At 32.0% G+C, this 27,471-nt stretch overlaps 4 protein-coding genes across 7 annotated transcripts; 1 reads left to right on the forward strand and 3 right to left on the reverse strand.

Moving 5' to 3' along the window:
* Nucleotides 1-5,160: 5,160 nt before the first annotated feature.
* LOC127262222 (RNA polymerase sigma factor sigB-like) lies at nt 5,161-9,954 on the reverse strand. 2 transcript variants are annotated; one of them, XM_051290823.1, is made up of 7 exons: nt 9,606-9,954; nt 8,526-8,815; nt 7,567-8,178; nt 6,840-7,070; nt 6,633-6,773; nt 5,790-5,990; nt 5,161-5,701 (listed from the first exon to the last, which is right to left on the reverse strand). In XM_051290823.1, exons 2-7 carry the CDS (start codon nt 8,625-8,627, stop codon nt 5,417-5,419), a joined length of 1,572 nt encoding a protein of 523 aa, XP_051146780.1. In that variant the 5' UTR covers nt 8,628-8,815; nt 9,606-9,954; the 3' UTR covers nt 5,161-5,416. The 2 variants fall into 2 exon arrangements, with proteins under 2 accessions (XP_051146780.1, XP_051146771.1); XM_051290814.1 differs by having other exon boundaries at nt 9,584-9,954.
* A 1,675-nt stretch (nt 9,955-11,629) lies between these two features.
* Nucleotides 11,630-17,171, reverse strand: LOC127262032 (uncharacterized). Its single transcript, XM_051290517.1, has 7 exons — nt 16,836-17,171; nt 16,566-16,738; nt 16,412-16,464; nt 13,590-13,704; nt 13,289-13,411; nt 12,068-12,218; nt 11,630-11,984 (listed from the first exon to the last, which is right to left on the reverse strand). Exons 1-7 carry the CDS (start codon nt 17,154-17,156, stop codon nt 11,799-11,801), a joined length of 1,122 nt encoding a protein of 373 aa, XP_051146474.1. The 5' UTR covers nt 17,157-17,171; the 3' UTR covers nt 11,630-11,798.
* Nucleotides 17,172-19,403: 2,232 nt separating this feature from the next.
* LOC127262053 (glycine-rich protein A3-like) lies at nt 19,404-22,695 on the forward strand. The gene is made up of 3 exons (XM_051290559.1): nt 19,404-19,567; nt 21,064-21,365; nt 22,145-22,695. The coding sequence occupies exons 2-3, from the start codon at nt 21,074-21,076 to the stop codon at nt 22,363-22,365; spliced, it is 513 nt and encodes a 170-aa protein (XP_051146516.1). The 5' UTR covers nt 19,404-19,567; nt 21,064-21,073; the 3' UTR covers nt 22,366-22,695.
* Nucleotides 22,430-26,937, reverse strand: LOC127262020 (pentatricopeptide repeat-containing protein At5g14080). Of its 3 annotated transcripts, none has more exons than XR_007841053.1 (4): nt 26,620-26,935; nt 23,905-25,687; nt 23,475-23,834; nt 22,430-23,386 (listed from the first exon to the last, which is right to left on the reverse strand). XR_007841053.1 is itself a non-coding variant. In XM_051290495.1 (4 exons), exons 2-4 carry the CDS (start codon nt 25,559-25,561, stop codon nt 23,276-23,278), a joined length of 2,004 nt encoding a protein of 667 aa, XP_051146452.1. In that variant the 5' UTR covers nt 25,562-25,687; nt 26,620-26,937; the 3' UTR covers nt 22,430-23,275. The 3 variants fall into 3 exon arrangements, 1 of the variants encoding a protein (XP_051146452.1); XR_007841052.1 differs by having other exon boundaries at nt 22,430-23,377; nt 26,620-26,934; XM_051290495.1 differs by having other exon boundaries at nt 22,430-23,377; nt 23,590-23,834; nt 26,620-26,937.
* Nucleotides 26,938-27,471: the final 534 nt, after the last annotated feature.

Raw genomic sequence — 27,471 nt, forward strand, 5'->3', positions numbered from 1 at the left:
CCAGTATATCAGACAAAATCTGAAGAAGATTACAAGTTCATCTTATACTATTACATCATTTTTTAATAAAAATTTTTCAATTGTTATAAAGTTTGCTGTGGAATTTTGCATAGTAACTATGTTGGGAATTCTTTTATCTTGAATCTCAATGAGTTTTCTAAAATATAATTCTCACAAAAAAAAATTAGTAGGTGTTACAAATATAATAATAATAATAATAACAATAATAATAATAATGTTATATTGCAAGAATATACTTATTGAAATAAATTCGATATCACAATAATTATTTTGAAATAAATTTTAATAATCAATTTATCGAAATAATTCGATAATCACGTCGAATCAAGGTAGAACTTCTTTTTGTAAAAACGAATACGCCCCGGTAGTGCCTCCGATTCGTGGCACAACGTTTCCAAAGATAAAACGACGTTTGTCTCCGAATTAGATGGCACTCCAATATTTCAGAGCTCCGACAAACTAAAATAAGCAAACCAAATTATATCACACGTTAGAGTATTCAAACCCACTTAATACACAGACTTACGTGCATCATTATTTATCATAATAAATGCATCATGCAGCATGTGCATATGCATTCTATGCTGGGACAGAACTACACCAGGGCTTGGGGGGTCAAAGCCAAATTTGTTATGATTTTTTAAATATTAAAAATATTAATTTTTATACCTCCAAAATTATTTAAATTCATATATAATTCTGTCATTATTATTTAATTAAATTTATTAGCTAAATATTAAATAAATTATAACATTTTGCCACCGGGATTTAGATGTTAGTTTCGTCACTGATTTTATGTAATGCATTCATTTGCTTGAAATAATGCAAATATAAAATTGTCATGCATTATGTCATGCACGTAAGTGAGTATTAATTACAATAATGCATGTATACAATTGTATTTTCGGGTTTTTTTCTTTCTTTTTTCTTGAGCTTCGATTTCAACTTATTTGATCCGGGTAAGCGGCGCGCCAGTGGTTTTCCGACATTTATATGCCTAAATCATATCTTATAACCATTATAAAAACCATATGCATTTCAACTCACCGAATAATCAGTTTCAAAAATTATATAAATTAAATTTCATCAATTAAATAAATAATCGATTAACCGATTATCCAATAGTAGGTTAGTCAAAACAATAATCAATTTAAAGGAATTTAGAACAGTGCTAATTAATGAGATATTTGGAAGAATTTCCATAGCAATCTTTAGCTCATATCACAACCCGCTTCGCACTAACTCTAAGCCTTCAAAATAAGATAATACCACAAAGGAGAAAAATAAAAAAATTTCAACACCAAATCACACAGTCCCACATACGAACAACAAAAGAAACACAAAACTTAAAAAGGAAGGACACTTGACAGTAATCCAACAAAGAACACAATTTATTGTGTTCATCGTATACCCGACCAATCACCTTCCGCCATGTGTATTTAAACTTTTTATTTTATTAATTTTTTTAAAATTTTTTAAAAATACACATAGCGAATAATGATTGATCGGTATAGAAGTGGCACAATACACATAGCGAATAATGATTGATCGGTATAGAAGTGGCACAATACATTGAGGGTAGAGTAATTAAACCCTATATATATATAACCAAGGAGATAATCGATAAGCCCCCCAAGAATTAGAAACAAACCTACCACATTGAGTCAAAACATAATCGAACAGAACCGAGGGAGATGAAGTCGACCATGGCTAATCGCAATAGAAAAGGAATAGAGAAGATTTTGGATGAGATCGAACTCAAATAGGTCAAGCACGGAGGATGAGATTGAGTTAAAACATAAAAATTATATTTCAAAGTAAAACACTAAACAAACACATCCATTATGTTTAATTGCAGTAAGTTTGTAAATATTTTTACGGCTTTTGACGCCAATTAAAATTATGAAGGAAAAATCAATGTCAATATACTAAAATTGACACAAATCTAACATATCATGCTCTATAAAAGTTTTTTTAGTTTAAAGTTCGATCAAAATAATATTTCAATTTGACTGGTAAGAGATGATCTAGTGATACGAAGGTGGATTCGTGACCACGTCATTCAAACTCCGAATGTCCCAAAGTTTTGCCTACTAATATATTGGTATTAATTTGACAATCTTGCTATGTGTATAAGATATATATATATATATATTATGGTGGGGTGGGGTGGGGTGGGGATAGGTAGGTGTTGAAATTGGAAGCTCAAAAGAACATATTGTGAAAGGTCCCATGCCATCATGCATGTTGCTATATATGTATGTTTGGTCCAAAATCATTGCATGTGACATTTTATTTAGTTGACTTTGCCAACCACAAAATATTAATAACTAAACTAAACTTGGTAAAAATTCATCACTTTCCTCCCACATTCATTGGCTTTTGACCTTTTTACAATTGAGAAGATATAAATCCATTTCTTTTATATATATAATATATATATATATTCATTTTGTTTTTTTATGACAGTGCTTAGTGGTTAAGATGCTGATTTGATTAAATCAATATCCGAATATCAAGAAATCAACATCCAATGAAAGATAGATAACACAATGTTGTGTACATAAAAATATATGTCTTGCGGTATACATAATGCACGTTATGGTATACATATGATTATTGTGTTGAGAATTAATAGCATATTGTATTGTACGTTGTATTATCATGTGCTCTCATTACTTGTGTCGTTTGATTTGACTACGACAACACCTAAATTGGACAGTAAAAAATATTAATATTTTATATAAAATATATAATGTAAAAATATTTTGATAAATATTCTTTAAAGTACAAGGAATATGTTGTAAATAAGATAGTACTCCTTCTGTTTCAATTTATTTTTTCAATTTTTATCATTTTTACATAATTTTTCATTTTTTTATAACAAATACTTCATCCGTTCCATAAATATAGTCTTAATTGGATTGGACACGAGATTTAAGGAATATTGATATTATATTGGTAATTGGTAAAAAGTATGCATAAAAGAATTTTTTGCCCTTGTGAGTGTATTAGTGTAAAAAGTAGTGGCAATTGTGTAATAAAAAAAAGTATGAATAGTTTTATAGTGATATGGTTATTTATGGAAATAAGATTATTGTTTTGGAACGGACAAAAATAGTAAACAAGACTATTATATTGGAACAGTGAGACTATTATATTCAATATACATTTTCCATATAAAATATTATTATAACAATTATACCTATGCAAAACACCAATTTTCATAATAATAATAATAATAATAATAATAATAAATTCTTGGTGTAGGTAGACTCGTAGCTATAAAGTCATGAATTCAAATATTCAATACCATATGTTTTTAATATGTACAAGTTCGGTTCAAAACAAACAATATCATGTTAACAATTTATAATTTTTTTAATTTTTTTTAATTTGGTCTGTTGATAACAAAGTATCTATTTTTTTTTAAGTAACTGTACTTTGTATTAAAGTTAAAAATATTTTTACAACTTACAATATATTATACAAATGTCATTAGGTTTATATCATACAATACAAATAAGATTATTTTGGTATTTTATATTTTATTCATACCACACCATAATATAATACTAAAAAAATAAATGAATACATAGATAAAAGAGGAGGGAGTAAGTAAATTACAAATTTGCCCTCTTGATTATGTTTGCTGGTTAAGTTCACATTTATATTGTCCAAATCTATACAGTTAGGCATTCGACAAAATAATAAAAAGCTAGATTAATATTTTAAATTAATTTGGGCCATATTAATTTACCTTAGTGTAACTTTCTATTGTTTGGTGGGTCTCCATGTGCATGCATGCATGCATGCTTTTCAACATAATAATAATAATAATAATAATAATAATAATAATAATAAGTAAATAAATAAATTAGAGGTGTGTAGTGTCGGTGGGGGTCAATAATATTGAATAAGAATATTCTAGATGATGCATTCATTCATTACTTTTGGCCTAATCTTTGTTGATTATACTCCTCCGGCTCATATACCGTGTCCGTCCGCTACACTGTAGACACGGTATTTTAGGAGGGATATAATTAATAGATAATTAAGAATATTGTATTAGTAAAAATAATTATCTTATAATATAAATAATTATAAATTAAGATTAAGATAATTAATTAGTTTAATTAGAATTAAAAAAAAATTAAAATTTAAAATGAGATTAAAGTGTGTAATCATTTTTCAAAAAAAGGAAAGTAACATGGTACGTGTGACGGACAGAAACGACAATGTGGATATGATATTTGGGACGGAGGGAGTATTATATATAAAACGACTTTTTACATGCCCATGTGTCCTTCCAATTTAATATTTTTAAATTAAATAATATATATATATACCATCCATATTAGAAGACATCAATTAGTGATTCTTCCACTTGTTAATCGTGGACAATAAACCACACCAAAAGTATCCCAACTTTCCTTTTTCCTTTTCTTTCTTTAATTTGGTGCAACACAGCACAACCACTTGGTATTAATGCAGCAAATTAACATATGAAAACACAGTGATAGAAAAGTCCAACCATACCCACTTTTATTTCAATCACCACATAATAATAATAATAATAATAATAATAATAAATAATTTTGGGCTTTGGCCTGCTGAGGTGCTTCTGCTTCTCAACTCTAATTGTGAAAAGATTATACAATTTTTTTTTTATTATATACTAAATTTATGTACAATTTATTTATATAAAAAATAACTTTATCTATTTATAATTTTATTAAATAATAAATAATAACTAATTTATTACTAATTTTCTATTTATTAAACTGTATTTTTTCAATTATTTAATATATTTTTTATAATAAATATGATAATTTCTTCATTTTTGTGCCAAACAAATCCATAGACCAATGGAGTATTTTGTTGTATTTATTGTGAAAATAACAATAATAATAATAAAAATTAATAAAAACCATGGTGTCTGAATATTAGTATCAAGAACCAAAACAATTACGGTGTGTTTGTCCAAGGGTTTCACTTTTTTTGTTTGAATTTTTTAACAGTAAAAGATTAATTTAAATACTGATATTTTAAATGTAAAATAAATTTATAATATAATATAAAAAAAAAATAATAAATTATTTATTGTGATATTTTTTAAAGAAAAAAAAAAATGTCATAGAACACAAAAAGACACAACCTACATTTGAATAAAAAAGGAGGTTCAAATTGTTTGTTCTTGCCTTTGCTTTGTCTTAAAATTAAGCATAACATAAGGATCAAGAATGAGAGGGTGTTTCTAACATACAACACAACACAATTCAGGACATACTAAGCCACAACATCAAGATCAAAATCAAGATCAAGATCGAAGTCGTAAATCCGAATCGAAATCAAGATCAAGATCGAGGAACAGGTTCCCGCATTGCACATGGTCTTAAGTCGCGACGGCGTACTGCTGCAAAACCTTAATTCTCTTCTTGTTCTTGAGCTTCCGGAAGGCGCTCGTTTCGATCTGCCTCACGCGCTCTCGGCTCACCCCCATAATCTCCCCGATTTCTTGCAATGTCTTCATCCTACCATCCTCCAGCCCGAACCTCCATCTTACAACCTGCTTCTCTCTCGGTCCTAGGCTGTCGAGAACCTTCGCCAAGTCCTGTCTCATCAACTGCTTCGTCAGCAACTCCTCCAACGTCTCAGCCTCAGGATCCGCAATCACTTCCTGACAACCAGAATCGAGCATTCCGGTGAGCTGGTGAAATATCGTCGTAAATATTACATAAGACGTGTGTTAAGGAGGTCCGAATTACCGAGGGTTTGAGGTCCTGGTTTATCCCGACTTTCTGGTCGAGAGATTTCGGAGGCTTCGGGGATAGCATGACGGCAGAAAGACGTTTCATCGATAGACCTGTTGCTGTGGCGACTTCTTCGTCGTCGGGATCTCTACCGTTTTCGTTGTATAATTGTTTTCTCGCCTCTTTAACTCTATACGTCGCCTCGACCATGTGGAACTGTCGAAGGAAGCAGTAAACATTGAGCGATTTTACGTTTAAGTAGGGGCGGAGAAATTTACCAAACATACAGAAATACCGACTTATCGAACCATATCGTGTCGAAAATACCGAAAATTTTGATACGATATCGGTATGTATTTTCGGGTATTTCGATATAATGCCGTACTGATATTATTTTTATTAAATTATTTAATTAATATAAATAATAATTACTAATTTTTTTTAAATCATAACAAAAAAATATGCAGACTATTGAAGATTTATTGATTTTTTTATAATATTTTTGTGGCGGAGAATGGTGATATTTATTATTATTATTTTAATTATTTTGAAATTTAAAATTATATTTTTGGTACAATCGGTATATACTGGTATCGTACCGAAATCAAAATTTTCGGTATAAGCGGTATATTTCAGTATTATACCGAAATTGAAATTTTCGGTATAAGCGGTATATACCGGTAGCGTAACGAAAGTTTCGATATACTGAATTTCGGTATACCAAAACTTTCGATACGGTACCGGTATATATTTTAGCCATACCAAAAAGTTAGGTACGGTATCGGTATTGATCGATATTTTCGGTATGTCATCCCTACGTATCAGGGCGTTATAAGACAAAAGGCGTCGAATTCTTACAGGTAGTCGGATTGTCCGGGACTGGTCGGAAAGAGATTTCCGAACGGCTTGCTTTATCCACCAGTGCGCGTAAGTTGAGAATTTGAAGCCTTTCGAAGCATCGAATTTCTCGGCTCCTCTTACCAGTCCTCGGCATCCTTCCTGAAAATGCGTCGACGTGAATGTAAGAAGTAGGTCGGATAAAGTAGTGACAAAACAAATTACTACCTGAACTAAATCTTGAAGATCCATCCCGATGCCCTGGTAATTTTTTGCAATCGAAATAACGAGGCGTATGTTGCTCTTAATCATCTTATCTTTGCATTGAACGCCGTAATTTATCTGCTCCCTCAAGGTTTTCTGATCCATGCCGGCAGCTGCAGCCCAATCGGAAAATGCAGGCTCGCCGCCGCACCTTTCTCTAAGCTCTTCGTGAAGCCTTTCCAACTTCATTAGAACCTAAGTTTGCGTCGAAAGAACATATCAAATAAAAACTAAGCCATGTATTAAAAAAATTTAAAGATTTCATGAATCGAACAAGAAGGGACTCAAGACATAAGAAATCAATCAATCTATCAAAAACGAAATTATAGTTTTCTTTGATCGAATTTAGAGATGAGTACAAAACAGATGAAAAAGATCACATAATTCATATGTGGGACAAAAGGGGGTTCAAACATCGCAACTCATCAAGAAGCGCAATAAGATTTAGCTAAGTACGGCAAAAATTACAATGGCAAGACACGAATGCAACAAAAATACCAATAATCAAATCAATTGGGTGTAAACTTTCCACAGATCAAGTACAAATATGCAGGGCTAGCATAAGAACAAGTCAACTGACATTTAAATCTGGTGTATAGTCTCAATACCAATACGAAGAATCCATAATGCAGCATTCGATATTTTTCCAGAAGTAGTATAAGAAGCTTAAAAATGGCGAAAAGGGTATTACCTGAATCCCTTTAGACAAAACCTGTTCTTGGGAAGCAGTGAGCAGCCTAGAAGTACTTGTAGTACCTCTTAAGTAACGCAACGGGTCAGAATAATCTATATCCTGTATCAAAGGACGTTTTTTCCGGCTTGAAGAAGTATATTTTAAAGGCACCGCATTAGCCACAGCTGCCGCTGCTTTTTCTGCAGCTCTAGCTCTCTTGAACTTCCTCTCTCCTCGACGATTTGATCTGACAGCTATGCTATTCGAAAGTTGTGACTCGAGAAATTCAAGTTCTTGGATACTGGGCTCTATATCATCATCATCAGATCCTGCAGAAGGGGTAGACGACGTATAATATTTTCCCAACTCAATTTCGGAAACTTCAGACTTTCTTCTGATAGCAAGATGATCGAGTCGGCTTTTCTCTAAAATTGAAGTATCTAATTCAGGTGAATCTCCGACAGAAGTAGCATTCTTCATGGATTTAATATGATCGGTCATCATGGCTGCATCTTTTGCTAATTTGACAGCAGCTTTAGCTAAGGCAACAACTTCAGATGCAGCGGCAGAGAGATCAGCTCCATCACTTGTGAGAATCATCTCCTTACCTAAAGTTTCCCCAATATCTATCTGCAATTACGTTATAGTTAACGAACACAGCAATTGCTAATATCACTACAAAATATTTTGAAAGAAAAAAGTTGGGGTCCGGTTAAGAGAAGAGTTGGAACATTTTCTGATATAAAGATCAATTAGAACATTGCCCAAATTAAAATTTTATTAATCCAACATAAGACCTAGAATTTGATCGAAGAGAAGGTAGATAACATTTAAATAGACAAGCAAATCCAGTGTATGCTAAAAGGTCAGACAATTGAAATGTGTCTCTAAACAATAAAGTCGAACAAAAGGAACGCCATGTTTCCTCAAACAGGACAACAAAGATGAAACAAATCTCCATAATCTTAGAATTTTACCTTAGGAAGAGATTCAACTGCTCGAGCATATGCTAATTCTTTCTCAGCAGCTGTTGGAATCGGAAGAGTATCTAAAGAAGGTAATTTCTCCAATGCAAGCATTGCTGCTTTTGCTGCTGATATAGATGTCGTCCATAACCTATCAGCAGGAACAGAAACTGGAATGGATTCTAATGATGATAAATTTAGCTTCTCAAAATCGAGTCCTGTGGCTGTTTCCGTCAACGTTGGCGCAGATGCAGCTGACACGACACAATGTGCCCGAATATTAATAGCTTCTCTACTTTTCGCTGCATTTGATTAAATTATCAAAGTAAGTTAAATAATCCCAAACATGTAATTTCCAACGATGAACTGAAAAGATAAACTACCCTATGAAATCACAACTTACTGCTTTCTTGCATTGGATGAAATAAATCGAAGAATCAAACAGGACTATGTTAGTGTTCAAATCCCTTCGAAGAACTTTTACTGTAAAGAAAACTAAAAACATCCCAAGATAATGGAACATAATCGAGGCTAATTATTCGATGCATAAGAAGACACTAAATGAAGAACAATAACAGCTACAAACAGAATTTTACAATCTTCATACTAAATAGGACTTCCACTATTAACCACCTACATTGCTGAGGTCTTTGAACAACAGTTCATCTGCATTCGAAAAGCAAAATCTATGGTCGAAGACAACAATCGAAAATGAAATGTAAAGAGTGAAATAAATCTCATTCCATTACTTATCCATGTTGATGGAGACCTATTTGAAAGCTCTATTTATCCATCACTTTTTTCACCCTCGAAACTATCGAATCAAATATATTTTCACAATCACAAAACATTATTTCCAAAATTTTCCAAAACTCCAAAACTGAATTAGTTAGATTATTTCTTTCTTAAACATATTCATTTTTCCTCATACACACAATAATATACAACAACGAATACAGAGAATCGTCCAAATCCTCGATTGATTCAAAGTTCAACAAAATCAACAATAAACCATATGCATTCATCAATCATCACATAATCTAACAAAAACAATCAACAGAATGACTTACAGCTATGTAACTTGGCCTTAACTGCAAAATTGTCAAGCGAACACTTGAACTGCGGCAACAAGCACGTCATCCTCCTCCTCCTCCACAACGCTCAGTCACGCACACGTACTCGAATGTACTTTTTCCAACTCCTCACACATTTCATCAGCCAATCTTTTACTTTTCCAACGAAGAATTCCACCCTTCACTGCGGAACTTCGCCTGTGCATCAATGGAGAAGGAGAGAAGGTCCTGCGCAGACCGAAAATTAAATTGGAGAATCTACAGCAAAGCTGCCCCCGTCTGTGTCGACAAGAACGACAAATGAAGCGGCAGAGGAAGGAGATAAACAAATGGATAAGAGAATTTGGGTGTCGCCTCGAAGAAATGAAGATAATGAGGAACATCAAACAGGTCTTCGATTTTGAATCATGGGCCTTTAGGCAGATCAATTTATTTCTTTGTTCATACCTTAAAGCCCAAGAATGATTTCGATAGTACCTTGCTCAAGTTTGATAAGTGTGTTCACTCTTGTCTTCTATTGTATTTTGAGATATATATATATATATATTTATATATTATTTTTTATAATATTAATAATAAAATACTTTATTCGATGGAACAGGAAATGTAATTTTAAAAAATCATATAAAATTTATTTTATTTTATAAAAATAATTCATATGATTTGTAAAATCACAGTTAAAATTATGGGGAATAAAATATCCGAAATTCAAAATTTCGATCAGAACCAAATTGAAATTCATAATTTGGTTATGATTGAATCTTTTGTAAATTCCTAAAAATTCAAACTAATTTGAAATTCGAAATATTATATTTTAATATTTTAATTAAAATAAGAACTAAAAATAATTAATTATATATTTAATATACTTATTTTTACTTATTATATTTATATATATTTAATGGTATAAAACAATTATAAAAATATGAAAGAAAATATAAAATTTTAAAAAATAACAAAATATAGAGAATTTCGGAATTTTCGGTTCGGTTCGAATTTTTTAGTTCGGATTTCGATTATTTCGGATCAGATTGATTTTTGCAAAAAATTTGAATTTTCGAATCGGTTTGGATTTGATGAAATCCGAATACTCACCCTAGTGAAAATGATAAGAAATCAAAATATTTTTTAAAAATTGTATGCACAAATTTCAATAATGAAAAAAGAAGAAAGATATAAAAGTTTAATTTAGAAGCACATCAAATTTGAGTGTAAAAGAAGAGACGGCTATGTAATTTAGAAATGTTTGAGGAATAAAATAAAGGTGAAATATGTGTAAGAAAATGAATATCAATTTTTGTTAAGGTTAAAGATTTGTTTACATAATTTCTATTTTTTTATATTATTTAATATCACAATTTTTTTATAAAAATATATTCCCTCAATTTTCTTTGAAAGAGATTTTTTGGAATTTTATAATAAATTAAAAAATAATAATATTTTATTTATATAAATTAATTCTATGTATATATTTATAATTTTGTAATTTATCGTATATTTATAATTTATATAAAAATTAAAAATAATTTGATATTAATCTATGATTATTTTTAATGAAGAAAGTTTAAATGGAACATAAGAGTATTATTTTTATATAATAATTATTTCGTCCTAACATATTTTTTGTTATATATATTGGGAGTCATGTCCTTAGTATTAGTAAATAGTGGAAGAACAAGCTCCACAATTTCAATGATTTTTTTCATAATTATCAAGATTAAACAGAGATCTCAAAAATAAATAAATAAATAACTATTCAAAAATTTTAAAAGACCACAACCTGAATATACTACCAAAATAAATAATTTTCATTAAAAAAGAGAAAAAACTACATCATTTATATCTTATTAAATATTATTTCAATTCGAATTTTCATTCTTTCCAACCCCAAAACTCAAATTGAAATCTTAAATCAGCTGGAATATATATATATATATATATTCAATTATGGCCTCTTACCATAATAGCAACCTACAACTTTTCAAGACTGTAATTTAGAGAGAATGGAATAATAAATGGAGTGGAACATAATATAATAATAGTCATCAAATTGTGTGTTCGTTTGATCGAACACATATTTAAAAAAATAATAATAATAAATATATAAATTTTTTACTTTTTAAGGTTAAAAATAATATATTTTTACTGAAAAAAAAAACGAAAATAAATTTAAATAACAACAAAAAATTTGGTACCCGTAACTATTATGGTGTTAGTGAAGCAGGTGATGTATCCATTGATCAACAATGGCAGGAGATCCATACCATGGCCTTGTTTCATCATCTGCTCCAATGGGAGAGTGGTAAACTCCATCCAGCCTTATGTTCAGGGCACCTTCTAGATGTGCAGACATCTCCGGCACCACTCCGTCGCCCCAGACATCCGCCTGTCCGCAAACCTAATCCATTACAACCTTATTATGTATCGTATTGTATAATTTGTATTGTATGGCAAGATCCAACAACTGCTGTCAGGAATTACCTGCTTATACCCCTGCCCGACAAATCGAGCTTCAAAAGTAGTTGGTGGTGACGCTGATGCAACAATTCCGGCCATTTCCTCGACCGGCTGATCGATTTCAGACATAATGGTTGTGTTGCCGCTGCTCAGTAAACGAGCCCCTTGTATGTACCTGTCGTATACGGTGCAATTACCATTTTTATTTTTATTGTTTTTTTAGCGCGAATTTATTTTTCTTTCTCGCTTGTAAACTTATCATTAGGGACCGAAATAGGACAGATAAAACTTTGGCTAAACAGACCACACCTATTTTGAAAATTAAGACCTGAGTCTGGCCTATTAGCATGTAATAAAATGATTATAAAGTTTGAGTCTGGCCTATTTTTAAGTCTATGTAGTCTAAAAGTCTATTTAAAAGCTTATATAATACTTCCTCCGTCCGCCTCTAAGGATCATATTTACCTCTTGCGTAGTTAAAAATATCTTTGCATCATTTTTTATACAAATGTTCTTCTATTAATATTATAAGACACTAATGAAAGTATTTTTGCAATTTTTTACACAAAAAGTAAATGACATTTGGAGCCGAACGGAGGTAGTAATTAATTTTCTATTTTTTAAAATTCAATATTAGTAAAAAAATATAAATGCAATTATTATTGTATGTATATATATAATTATAGTTAAAATAAATCAATTTTATATTTGATTATTATCACTAAGGGTGTGTTTGTTTGAAGGTTTTGTGAAGATTTCCACTATTCATCCCATTTTTTCCTCTAATAAATATCAAATCAAACACTTATTTTTCATTTTTTATATTATACTAAAAATCAATTTTACATTCAAAACATCACATCAACACCTATTTATATCACATCATACAACTATTCAAATTCAAATTTTTTACTATTCAAATCCCAACTCAAAATCCAAACCCCCAAACAAATACACCCTAAATTAATTTTTTTTAAAAAAGTATAAATACTTAAAAATATAATAATTTTATATATTAAATCAAAATTATATATATAAATAAATCGGCCTTATAGGCTTAAAAGATTTTTTTTAAAGCCTTAGTCTATTCTAATTAATTCAATAGGCTTTAAAATAAGCTTAAATCGAACGTCTGGTCTATTTTCACCCTTAATTATCATATAGCAATGTAAAGTAATATATATATATATATATATAGTTCTTTTGCTGCAAGGAGTCACCTGTGAATAGGATTTTTCAATTTACCTCCCTGCAATGCATACGAATCTTAGTTCTGGAGTGTAGACAGCTTTAGCACAATTCTTTTCGATGTAATCAAGAAGGCCCCTCGTCTGGTCGATGACTCCTGATACACCTTTAGGTGGTGCACTGATGTAACCATGCAATGGAAAACAAAATTGTTCTTAGTTCATCAAGATTTCAACTTACTAAAGCATATTATAAAACAAGAGTGCATTTGACATAGAAGGAAATGATAATTCGATTTTTATGTTGTTATCATAATATGATGACTAAATTATGAATGCATTCCAGAAATATTACGTACAGGTGTGGGGTTCCTAGCGTGAGCAGCAGGGAAACATCTGAAATCCCGAATTCTTGCATGTAAACACGAGCAAGCCATCCTCCGGCCGAGTGCCCAACCAAAGATAAGGTTGAACCTACACAAAGATTTCGCTGTTTATGGATGTAATAAGTTGTTTCAAGCAAGAAAAAAAGTTCATTGCTGCACAGATAACTTGGTTCTACCCTTAATAAACACAATTTAGGATGGAAAAATCGAAACCGGAAATAAAATAAAGGAATGAAATCTGAACATTAGGGGCTAAATTGAGAAGGCTCACACAATTTGAGAAGAACTCGGGTGACTGACCAGAACATAAAACTAGAGAGAAACACCAATCTTGTTTGAAGTAGACCTATTATTCAATCTAAGTCAGGTATTTTATTTTTGAACTCGACTCAAGTTTTTTATAGAACTGAACTCAAGCTCGCTTAATTACATAAACAAGCTCAAGTTCAAACTCAAGCTTGTCAGAAAGTTTTTAAATCAAACTCGAGCTTTGTCTAATGTAGATTAAAAAAATATATTGCCTTGTCAAGCTTTATTGAATCTTGTCGAGTCGCACCTAGATAAGTGAGCTGAATTCCATCCAAGAATATATTTGAGCTTCCAAAAGCATCCAAGCAAGCAGAAGAGACCAAGAGATATTGAGCAGGAGAAAATGCAAAGCAGGGATTGAGTTTGAGCCAAACGAGTAGTTGGCTAATTCTAAGCAGAAAGGAGTTCCACTTAAATACGACTCGGGCAGATCTCTGCTTAAATGTTGGTATGTGTTCTATTTAAATGAACTCCTAAGTGGAAGAGCAAGGGATCATTTGAGCATTAGTGAATCTAAGTAGAACATAAATTAATCTGAACAGCCTGGTTTGCAAATCCAGTTTCATTTCCATGAGCTCCATACTTATTATACCCTTCTTTCGAGCTTCAGTAAATCAAAATAAAATTAATCAAACCAAGACTAAGTTGGCATAATATAAGAAACCTTCAAAAGAAACTTGTCCATAACTGCCTATAGGTCTTAGTGGCATCCATAAACGATCAATCATAGATCAACACCGAACAAACTTGGTTCTTTTTTTTTTTTTTTACTGAACAAACTTGGTTGAGTAACATACTTTATGGGATTGATTAAAAGAAGGGAAGCAACTGATGAGGAGAGAGAGAGAGAGAGAGAAGACTATTTTGAAGTATTATCAATGAGCTAATTAATTCACTGATGAATAAATAGTAGTGTTAATAAACTAAAGGCTTATCAGTGATTATGGCCTCAGCCTATAAGGATTTTTTAGTTCAAGTTCTTGTCCTTTGTCTGACTAGAAACAGAGTGAAGTTCACCTTGACCTATGAGTCATTAATCTTACTACCATCACCAAAGAAAGAAAAAGTTTAAATCTAAAATTAACATACAAATTCCAAACAGATGTTAAATGCATAGTGTACTAAGAGGTTTAAAATATAAAAGCATAAGTAGGTGAATCAGTGTTAGAAAGGGGCTCCGTTATCTTATAAGCCAGACTATCGAAAATGAAGAATTTCTTCAATCCTCTACAGCTTCTTGGATCATTTCTCATTGTTCTGTCCAATAGTCTTCCTATATTTTCCTTTGTGCTTTTTGACAAACAGATTTTACTAGTTCACGCCGTATGTGATAGATAGGACAAAACTTTAGATGGCACAATAAGTATGTCAAATGCCTTTCGTCCATGTTTAGATGTTCAGAGTTATAGAAGCCCTGTTTATTGCGAGAGTCATGCCTAATAATCTTTGGTATGAAAAAAAGTAGAGGTTATAGAGATGGAATTCTTCTTAAAAAGTAGCATTAACCATGGAAATCATTTGATTCTTTTGTGCTTAATGTCACTACCCAAAATCATGGGAAGGGTGTACTTTTTGAAACAGAAAACTGCTTAGAACCATAGCTATTGTTAAAATATATTTAGAAAATATATATTATATTTAGGATAGTTTTTTTATTTAAGAGATTTGTCTTGTCATATGTAGAGTTCATATGATTGAAATAGAAAATTTCAGTTTCATATTCTAACATGGTATCAAAGCTAAATTCTCTCTATGTACATCCATGACTCGTTACATTTTGTATATGTCTTTATATTTTATTGATGTATATGTTTTTATCCACGGTCATTCTGCCATTTTCATATTGTCTCCGTCTCTGCTACTTCGATCTCCAAAATGAGTTCTACTTTCGATTTTAACGCCGTTGAGAGTCCTATTTTCGACTATAACTCTATTGAGAGCAGCGAGTCCTATCTTCGACTCTCTAATTCTGTTGTGAGCGAATGAGTTCTGCTTTCGACTTTAGTTTTATTACGAATGAGCGACTGATGTTTTGTTTCCAACTCTAAAGATGTTGATAAATATGCTTCCTATGGACGGCTACACCACTTTTGGTCCATCTTGACAAATTCAAATTCGTTCGTGGAATATCTCGACTACATTTGCTTATGACAAACTAAAGCTTATTCAATCATATCTTGAATTTGAGGAGATGTGTTAAAATATATTTAAAAAATATATACAATTATATTTATAGTATTCTTTTATTTAAGAAATTGATAGGATTGTTGCCCATGATTGAATAAAAAATTTCAGTTTCATATTCTAGTTACTATAATAAAGGCAACTAGCTCTAATTGACACACTGCATGAAACCATTAAACACTAATTGGTATAGCTCATGTCACTAAAACAATAATATGAACCAAACTGATGGAAATCATGACCATTTTATCAGCACATTACTGCCATGAAATCTGCAAAACGTTATCGCAATGAAAACTAACCTTGAGCCAACTCCTTGGCCTCATTAACAGCTGCTTCAACCCTCTTAAGATACCTGCCATTAAACATAAGAAAACATTGAATATTGTTGCCACTGTAACATCAGGCGTAACAAGAAGAAGAAATGAACATCATAAGAACACGTGAATGGCCGACCAATCGAGAACTGGTCGAGGGCGGAGCGACCCTCGCCAATAATTCGAGTCCAGCAATCCAGCAGCATTTCTCAGCCAATCAATTCTCGAGACCTTCGCAATCACCGTCGGCACGCCATAATCGCTCAAAATTAGGGCTAACTTCTGGTAGTCATTTGTATTATTCCCCAATCCCTACAACAAACAAATATAAAATCTCAGAAATGATTCCAATAATGAACATCAATAGAACGCATGCTCCAGACTCCAGAGAGAGAGAGAGGCCATTAACCGGAAGAATGACGGCAGGGCGGCGAGCGGCGGAAGTGGAATTTTGAGAAGAAACCGAATGAGTCCTAAACAGAGCACAGCGACGTCGGGCGGAGGGTAGTGGAGGAAGTGGGGCGGAGCATGCGAAGAGCGCCGCCATCTGCCGCCGGGGGCTGAATGGGAGGCAGTTACCGATGGCGGAATTATGTGGTGGCAAATGATTTGGTGTGGCCTTCACTCTGCCGGAGACATGATGGCATGAATCCTTCCAGTCCTGCTCTTCGAACGTGGATTGTGTGCGAAACTTTTTAGGCCTGTCGTCCAGTATTTTGTCTCTCCACATATATATATATATATATTATTTATTATTTATTATTGTTACTCTCGACATCCATCTCATAACAAAGTATTAATTTTTCTATTTTAGTCTATTCATAACAAAGTAACTGTACTATCTATCTAACATTACAAATACCTTTACAATTTATAATATATTACACAAATATCATTGTCTTTATATCACACATACTAAGGTTATTTTAGTCATTTCTACTTTATTCCTATTATATCATAATAATACTAATATTTCTAAAACTACTTGTAAAAAACAAATGAATACGTCTTTATGGGACGAAAGGAATATTATTTTTTAAAATACTCACTTCCTAATATAATAGTTTCGTTTATCATTTTTTTCCGTCCCAAAACAATAGTTTCATTTCATAAATAATCATGTCACCATAAAATTATTCCTATTTTTTCATTATTATTACACAATTGTCATTACTTTTTACACTAATATACTTACAAGGGCGAAAAAGTAATTTGTCTATACTTTTTACCAACTATCAATATAATATCAATATTGTTTAAATTCGGTATACAACACAATAAGACTATACTTTTGGAAGGAATAGAGTATAATTATATTATCTTCTTAAACCTGATTCCAAATGTTTAGTTTACTTTTTACATATTGATTTTTAAATATTTCATCCGTCCCAATAGAATTGTCTTTTTTTTTTTTTTTTTGTCTGTCCAAAGACAAATTGTCTTTTTCTTATAACAAAATTATTTCTACTTTTTCAAACTATCTATAATTATTACTCTAACCTACTTTTTAAAATCATTCAAAAAGGAAGGGTATTTTAGTATTTTACATTCTATTTTATACCAACGTGCCCATTCCCAAGATATTTTTAATGTTAAGTATAATGAGACAAAATGTAAATGGTATTATATTTTAATTATGTTTTAATTATATTTTAAAATTTATATTTTATACTCATTTGTTTTAAAAATATTAATATTATATTAGAAAAATAAAGTTAAAAAAAATTAAACTGCCCTTATTAGTATTAGTATGATATTGTAGATAGTATCGTTACTAAAAAAATAATACTTTGTTATAGATGGACCAAAATAAAAAAAATTGATAAATTGTTAACCGATGGGATAATTTTTTTATTTTAATTAAATTATTTAGTCATTTTAATTTTAATTTATAATTATATTTCCTCGGACGGAAAGAATATTTTTTTAAAATATATATATATAGGACATTGATTTTATATAAAAAAATTAATATATATAATTAAAAAAATTAGAATATAAATTTAATACATTAAAAGTTATATTATAAAAAAATATATGCAATATAGGTATATAAAAAATAAAATTTTTTATAATAAAATAAATAACAAAATATTTTTTATTAATTTATAATTACTATAAATTAATTTTATAAAAGAGATTAAATTTTAAATGTAAATAAAATTATTTATTTTTAGGGAAAAAAAAAAATAAAAAATTTTAAATAATCTATATTTACGATATTATATGTTATTTTAGTTAATTAAATTGATTTATATTTATAAAATAAGTTCTAATTTAATATATTTTATTAAAAATTGAAATATGTCAATTATTTAAACATACATATCAAAATTTTTACTGTCCATTCGTTACATTACTTTTAACCCTATACTTTTAACCCTAAATATATAAAACACTAATTCTGCATTGTAAAATGGGAAGATTAATATTATACAAATTTTATTAAAATTCTGTATTGTAAAATGGGAAGATTAGTATTATACAAATTTTATTAAAAATTATGAAATAAATAAATGATAATAATAATTTTATTTCTATATCGTATAATTACTTCAGATTTTTTTATTTCCTCGCACAATTGATTCATTTCTTTTTCAAAAATAATTATAATATATTAAATTTTATAATTTAATTAATTTAATTAATTATTTTTATTTTAATATACACTTATTTTTATTAATATAGTTTTTAAATTATTTTTTACAAATGGAGTACTACATCTTTTTTTTTTTTTTTAAAAAAATTATTTATTTTTTCATTTTAGCATGTCCACAAAGTATTCATTTCGATTGTACTATTTATTTAACGTTATAAATACTTTTACAACTTACAATATATTATACAAATAATATTACTTTTATATCACTAATTAAAATTATTTTAATAATTTTTAATTTATTTTTACTATATTTTAATATAATAATAATATTTATACGTAGTTATAAGGAAAGATACTTACAATTTTATTCAGACGGCCGTATTTATTATTTTCCCGATATACGAAATGGATGAAGTCTACGCGGAGAAGGAACGCGTGATGACTACACGTGGCGAAGCTCAACGCCCAACGTTCCCTCATAAATACCGAGTAATCGATCCACACCGCATCGGTACCGAAGATATTCTCGACCCAGAGAGGTAAATGAATCTCAATCTCAATCTCCTTGATTCACAGATTATTGTTGCAATTCCGATCTGGTTGTTTTTGTTATTTGCTGCTTGTCTAGGTTTGTCATTTTTGCAGAAGAAATGTTGAATTATGTCTTGACCTTTTGTGGATCTGTTTTTGTTTAGATGAATTCGTATGAGCCACGAGATTATTATTAATTTTTTGATTTTTTATTATCTAGTTGCTTACTTGAGTCAATTTTGTTCGCATCGATGGGGATCGTGATTTTTTGGATTTATTGGATCCATCACCGTCGTTATCTGGCAATTTCATCATTCGTGTGCATTTTTTGGATGATTTTAATATTATAAGATGAATTGCAGGCGCAGATCTTTCGCGATGTGCAGCAATTATAACCTTTCTGTGTTTAAGTCACATTATTTGAGATTTGTTCTGTTTATAGAGGAGATATTAGATTAGATAAGGACATAAGGTGGCATTCAAGAGTTTCTGTTTGGTGTAAGGATCGTAGATTTGTTTTTGACACAGCTAATTCTTATCATTCTATGAGCACGTTGAAACATTGAGCATAAATTTTACGATTGATTGCTCCAATATGCTTTCCAATTGGAGTAAGAATGGATACTGTGAAACCATACGTTTGATGATGACACATTTTTTTACCTCGATTTTGATGATCCATCTTGTTCATTCTGTGAATCTTTTATTTAGTCTAAGAAAAGCATAATTTTTACAATTGATTATCCCAATATGCTTTCCAATCGGAGTAAGAATGGCTACTGTGAAACCATTCATTTGATGATGACACATTTTTTGAGCTTGATTTTGATGATCCATCTTGTTCATTCTGTGAATCTTTTATGCAGTTAAAGAAAAAACATACATTTTACGATTGATTATCCCAATATACTTTCCAATCGGAGCAAGAATGGCTGTTGTGAAACCATATGTTTGATGAAGATGCTATTTTTGAGCTTGATTTTGATGATCCATCTTTTCATTCTGTGAATCTTTTATTCAGTCTCAGTCAAAGAAGAGCATAAATTCTATGATTGATTATCACATTTGATGATCCATCTTGTTCATTCTGTGAATCTTTTATTAAGTTAAAGAAAAGCATAAATTTTACGATATATTATCCCAATATACTTTCCAATGGGAGTAAGAATGGCTACTGTGAAATCATACGTTTGATGATTACACTTTTTTGAGCTTGATTTGACGATCCATCTTGTTCATTTTGTGAATCTTTTATTCAGTCAAAGAAAAGCATAAATTTTACGATTGGTTATCCCATTTGATTATCCCATTTGATTATCCATCTTGTCCCTTCTGTGGATCTTTTATTCAGTTAAGGAAAGCATAAATTTTACTATAGATTATCCCAATATACTTTCCGATCAGAGTAAGATTGGCTACTGTAGAACCATATGTTTGATGATTACACTTTTTTGAGCTTGATTTTGACGATCCATCTTGCTCATTCTGTGTATCTTTTATACAGTTAAAGAAAGATGGGAGGAGGAAAGGACAAGCACAAGGACAAGCATGATGATGATACTCATGACAAAGGTTTAATGTCTAATCTAGCATCTTATGCTGTGGGAGCTGCAGGACATCACAATCAACCTCATGGAGCTTACCCTCATGGATATCCCCCGCAGGGCTATCCGCCGCCCCAGGGATATCCGCAAGGCTACCCCCCACAAGGGTACCCTCCGCAAGGTTATCCTCCCCAAGGAGGGTATCCTCCGGGAGGCTACCCTCCAGGAGCTTATCCAGGTCACCATCCTGGATCTCATTCAGGTATCTCCATGTTTGCTGTTGAATAAACAACCAATGAGTGTTCGCATTTCTTGGCTGCATCCGAGTTTTTTACTTGACGGCTTGTGATTGGTTCTTGGTTCTCTATCATAATGGTTTGGTTTCATCTGTTTGATCGCTGTGTTATTGAGCAGACTAATGAGAAAAGAGAAAAGTAATTGTTTGATTTGATAATTTTTTAGGGAAAAAAAGTTGAATAGTTAAAGTTGTGGTCCACAAAAGAACACAACCTCAAAGTGTGTTTGTTCGTGGGTTTGAGTTTTTGGATTCAGACTTTTGAATAGTAAAAAATTAAATTTGAATAGATATTTGATGTGATATAAAAAAGATGTTATGTGATGTTTTGAGTAAAATAATTTTGAAATATAATATTAAAAAAGAAAAATAACTATTTGATTTAATATTTTTGGAGAGAAAAAAGAATCTGAATATCTGTGGTAAAATCCACAAAAGAACACAACCAGACGTTAGGGTATTTCAATCTGTTCCATTTGGCTAGTTGATTAAATGATGAACATTTGCATGTATGTTGGAACTTTCATTAAATACAATGTCCCTTTTGTATGTGGAGAAACTTACATAGACATAATTCCTACATGGTTGTTAAAATCACCGAACTATTATAGGTACGGATCAAACAGTTACTCCAATAATCGATTACCTTGTCCATTGTTGCCCCTTTTTCTCTCCTATATTCGATTTGTTACTTTTATTGAGAATTACAAAATTTTCAATTTTCAAAATTTACATAAACCTCGTAGGTGGTGGAGTAGGAGCAGTCCTAGCTGGTGGTGCCGCAGCAGCAGCAGCTGCTTACGGCGCCAACCACCTGATGCATGGCGGAGGTTATCACGGCGGCCATGGTGGCCATGGCAAGTTTAAGCACAACAAGCACGGCGGAAAGTTCAAGCATGGCAAGTTTGGTAAAGGAGGAAAGCACGGCTTCTTTGGAGGGAAGCACAAGTTCAAGAAATGGAAGTGATGACTCGAAGACAGTCGAGGTATCTACTTCGAACGAGTAATCTGCTGCAACTACTACATTTCACTTTTTAACTGCAAGATTTTCGGTTTCGGGTTTTCGTTGGATTTCCTGTTTGGTTTGGTGTTGTTTGTGTTTGGTTACAGTTTATTATTTTAGCAGTGCTGGATTTGATTCTTCTCTCTGGGTACAGCGAGAATGTGTTTTGTGTATACAAATAATGCAAAATTAGCAGCAGCTGCAGTAGATCTATCTGTTTTGGTGATTTTAATTTCGTGTAAGCTTTGGTGTTTTTCTTAATAAACTTGTGTATATAATACAAGTCTTCTGATAGATAGATGTGTTTAGTAAAATTGTCTGATGCTATATAAATAGTAAATTTATTCTTTTTTTTTTTTCTTTAATTTATCTTAATTTTTAATTAAAATTTTAAAAATAACTTATCTATTATCATTTTTGCAATAAAATATTTATTATTTTTTAGTCTAAAAAATTAGCCAAGAAACATTATAGTTTATATTTTCGATATGATCTATATATCTCACATTAAAAGAAAAAAAAAAAAAAAATCTTCGGATCAAAACACTAAACAAACAAACCATCTAAAAGTTAGTTTATCACACCATTTGTGATACATATTCTACCCAAAAAAATTTCGACAGGATCCGATTTTAAATACCTAATTAGAAAATATTCCAAGAAATTAAATACCATACCTCTGTACACTAAGGGTGTGTTTGTTTGGGAAATTGGATTAGATCTTCACTATTCATTCCATTTTCTCCCCAAAAAAATCAAATCAAAGACCTATTTTATTTTTTTTATATTATACTAAAAATCAATTTTACATTCAAAATATCACATCAACACCTATTTGTATCACATCGTACACTATTCAAATTCAAAAATTTTACTATTCAAATCTCAACTCAAAATTCAAACCCCCAAACAAACACACCCTAAGCTTTTCACAATTCCGGCATCTTCTATCCATTGATTGCCTCACCTCCTCCACCTGCATTACCTTAGGTAGCTTCACTTATCAATGGCGAAGAGACAAATTCAATGGCTAAAAAGAATGCAAATGAACAAAAAAGCAACTTATAGCTTACTCAAAATTGAAGCCTTTTTTCTTCCTGTATTTCTTCATTTATTGGATTGGCCATTGATCCCAACAATATATACATATATATATATATATGGATGTTATATAGCAAGCTTGGATACCTTCACTATTTCCACCAACAGCATCTCGATCGGGTCCGGTTTCAAAGAAGATGGAAGCCATGCCGAAGCTAATTCGATTCGAATAGCATGTACCACTGCAGGGAATTTCTCTGCAATCCATTGAAGGTGTTTGGTAGCCATTGGAAGCTCTCCAATGTTAGCCAAATGTCTCAGTAAAGTTAAATTCGACTCCTGATCGTAGGCAACGCCGCTTTGCAGCAATTTACAAGCCCGGCGATGGAAACCTGTCGACAAACAGACACAGATAAACCTCACCAAAAAAATCGAATTTTACCTAAACTTGATATGATTCACCTGATTTGCATAAACAGAGAATGAATCCAGGCAGCAATCTGTTTCCGAGTGTTGCGTCCTGTTCGACAGATTTGTCGAAGATTCGAACAGCCATTTCGAGATCTTTCGCTTCGCAAAGGCTCTGAAGGAGAATTTTGTACGTCGACTCATTAGGTTCCGTTCCTTTAACAAACATGAGATCGAACAGGCGACAGGCGTCTTCAACTTGTCCTAGCTCAGAAAACTTTTTAATGAGGATGTTGTAGCTCTTCAAATCGCCACAACAGCCGCTGGCGAACATTTCATCCCAGAGGCGTTTCGCAGGCCGGATTAGATCCTCCCTGCAGCAAGCGTCGAGGAGAGAATTGTAAATCGAAACATCTGGAGACAGGCCTTTTTTCTTCATCTCCTGAAGAACCCGATAACCTTCTTTGATTCTTGCAGCTTTGCAAAGGAACGAAACCATCACAGAATAACTCTCCATGTTGTAGAAGTAATCTTTTGTCGACAAGAGCTGGAAAACTTCTACCAACTCGTCGCCTTTCTCTAGCTTGCAGAGATTTTCGCTCAATTTGATCAATGTTCGAAGAGCTGGGAATCTTTCTTTCTCGACCATAAACCTTAAAAATGAGACGGCTTGTAAAGGGTCGGAAGCGGATGCAGATCCTATGAGGACATTCAGAACATCGTCGTCCATTGGGAAATTTCCGAGCACGATTACTTCACCCAATTCCTTAGCTTCATTTATCAGCCGCTCGGAAACAAACTGAAGAATAAGTTCTCTGTAGTCATCCATTCTCGGCGCCACGCCTAACTTACGCTTCTTTTTCAGAACCATCTCGACGTCAACCACATCCCCGATCTCGCGCAACGCCTCGGCTACAATTCTGTATGCCATGAAATCAGGCTTGCAGTTTCGTTTTCTCAACTCTTCTAAAGCAGATGCCGCCTCCTTCGCTCGAGAATCCATGCACAATCCATGAACTGTTAAAAGAGCAATGATGGATCCGTCGAACCCCTTGGAGTTAAACTTCTTAAACTCGTCCAAAAAGTTAAAAATCTCACTTAATCCCGTCTTTCTGCAAGCTCGCCATAAGAAAACCCCAAAACCAAGTGTACTCAAAGGAACGCCTCTCTTGACCATTTCATCGAACACCTTATATGCATTCGTTACATTCCCTTCAGACGACAATGCTGCTAGAAGTGAGTTACAAACTTCAGGCCCGATCTCCCGGACTGCTGCGCCAATCTCATTAAACACCAAGAACGCCACATGGGTTCTCCGTCCTGAGATAAGTGAACTAATGATCAAACGATGAACAGAAGGATGCAATGCAATCCTCTGCACCCTGGCTTGCTTCAAGAGCTTGTCAATGGAGCTGTACTGCCGAGACATGGAGAGAGATTTCAGCACAGATTGGTAAGAGACAGAGGAGTGACTGAATCCAGGTTGCTGGGCAGCCCAATTGAAGAATCCAAAAGCAAGGTGATGATTGCCGAGGAGGAAAGGATCGATCACTCGTCCAACAAGGGTCGGAGTGAGGAAATCTCGACAGCCAAGCTGATGCAATGTTTGTTCCAATGACGGGGACCAAATCTGAACCGGTGACATTTTGTTGGCCGCCATAACCAATGCCCGGCCAATAACTCCCGCCAATTCAGCTGCCGAGTGTCTCATTTCATTAGCACGAGTGGATGATGGACAACAAAGTGACAGGAAAGGAATCGACTTATTGGACCAAAAAAGGAGAAAAAATTGGGGAAACACAGAACTCTTTCTTCATCCCTTCCATTTAGTGATTATCTGAAACCAAAATGAGATTCAAGATGAGAAAGAAATAAGAAGATACTATCCTTAAAGGCTGGTTAACAGGGCACCATAGATGCTCTGTGGAAGCCAAACAAAGTTGCAACAAAAATGAGTAATTCATTCGATAAATACAATATTTTGGCAGGCGCAATTATATGTCAGATACGATAATGACTGAATGCATACATCAAAAATAAATATGTAGTAGTGAATCACAACCTCAGAAGTTCATTCTTCATGTTTATTAGCCTTTTGAATATCACCATTGTTGGTTTTCTTTAGGCACTTTCGGATTTAGGTGAGCACAAGAAATCAGTAAGAACATAGGTGTTAAAATGCAGACACAAGAGTGATCAAGTGTTTGTGGTGAGATCATTAAAATGCTCGGAAATCCCATTAGCCATAGTTAGAGGTGTCGGATTAAAACTATCAATATTCTTTATCATCTTGTAAATAGTTAGAAGCAATATCTATAGAAAAATGGTTCAAATTTGTAGAATAACAACTCAATGAAACTCAAATTTCAAAACAAAACAAAAAACACATCAGAATAACAATTCATTCTAACTCAAATGCAACAAACACATCAAAATGAAATAGAAACTAAACAGAAAATTTGGGAAAAACAGAAAACGCATTCAAAAAGCAGCAATAAGATACCTACTGGTCTGAAATTGGATTAACAAAAAAACACATCGAAATAAAATAGCAACGCAATCTAAAAAGGAATAAGATATCTTTGGTTCGAACTTGAAACGGCATCAAACACATCAAACTTGGCAATACAACATTTTGGCCACCATCGAACACTCGATCAAACGAATATAAATTGAAATAACAGAAATACACTCTGCTATACCACCAACATATTGAAAATGTTACATAACAGCAAAGCAATTCAAAATTAGTGCAAATATGGAACTTACAAAGCCTCCAAAGAAACTGAAGAAAAAGAAGACGACGACGACGAAGCTGGTGGTCTGGTCCTAGCTGAAGCCGAATACGATGAAGATGAGGAAGACTGGTAGGAGACGAAGGGCCGAGTGAAGGTTTAGGATTGGGCTTGGCCGTGGGCCGACCCGACCCGACCATACCTGATATGACCCGATCCACCTCAACATACCACCTGCTTGGAATCTTGGATTGATCTTATTAAATCCATTTTTATTGATGAGAAATTATAGCCTCTTTTTTATTCGGTATGTGTTTCAATTTTTTATTATATGATTTTCAAAATTCACATTTTTTTAAAATTATTAATAAATATATATATTTTTTGCAACTAAAATATAAAATCAAATTAAAAGTATTTTTATTACACTTAGGGAGTGCTTCTTTGATTTAATTTAAAAAGATTTGATTTAAGCTTTGTGTTTAAATAATTTAAAGGGATATTTTCTAAGGAAAAAAAAAAAGAAAAGTCCAAATACTAAAAAGTTTCAAATAATTGTATTAAAATAGTGTTTGTTTATCATTTTTACCTGTTCTAAAACAATAGTCTTTTTAATTGCCACTATTTTTTACACTAATACACTCGTAAAGACAAAAAAAAAAAAAAAAAAAGTCTTTTATCCCTATATTTTACTCACTACCAATATAATATTAATATTTTACGTCAAACACATCGGGACGGAGGGAGTATTAACACATGAAAAATGCATAATTGGAATGGAAACAAACAAAGAAAAAAAAATGATTTAATGGACACATGAATCCATTCCTAAATCAAATCCATTTCTTGAGTCAAAGTTAAAAGAAAATTGAAAATGACACATATT

This window comes from Andrographis paniculata, unplaced genomic scaffold (genome assembly GCF_009805555.1).
Source record: "Andrographis paniculata isolate CXL003 unplaced genomic scaffold, ASM980555v1 Contig15END, whole genome shotgun sequence".
NCBI classification, from domain to species: Eukaryota; Viridiplantae; Streptophyta; class Magnoliopsida; order Lamiales; family Acanthaceae; genus Andrographis; species Andrographis paniculata.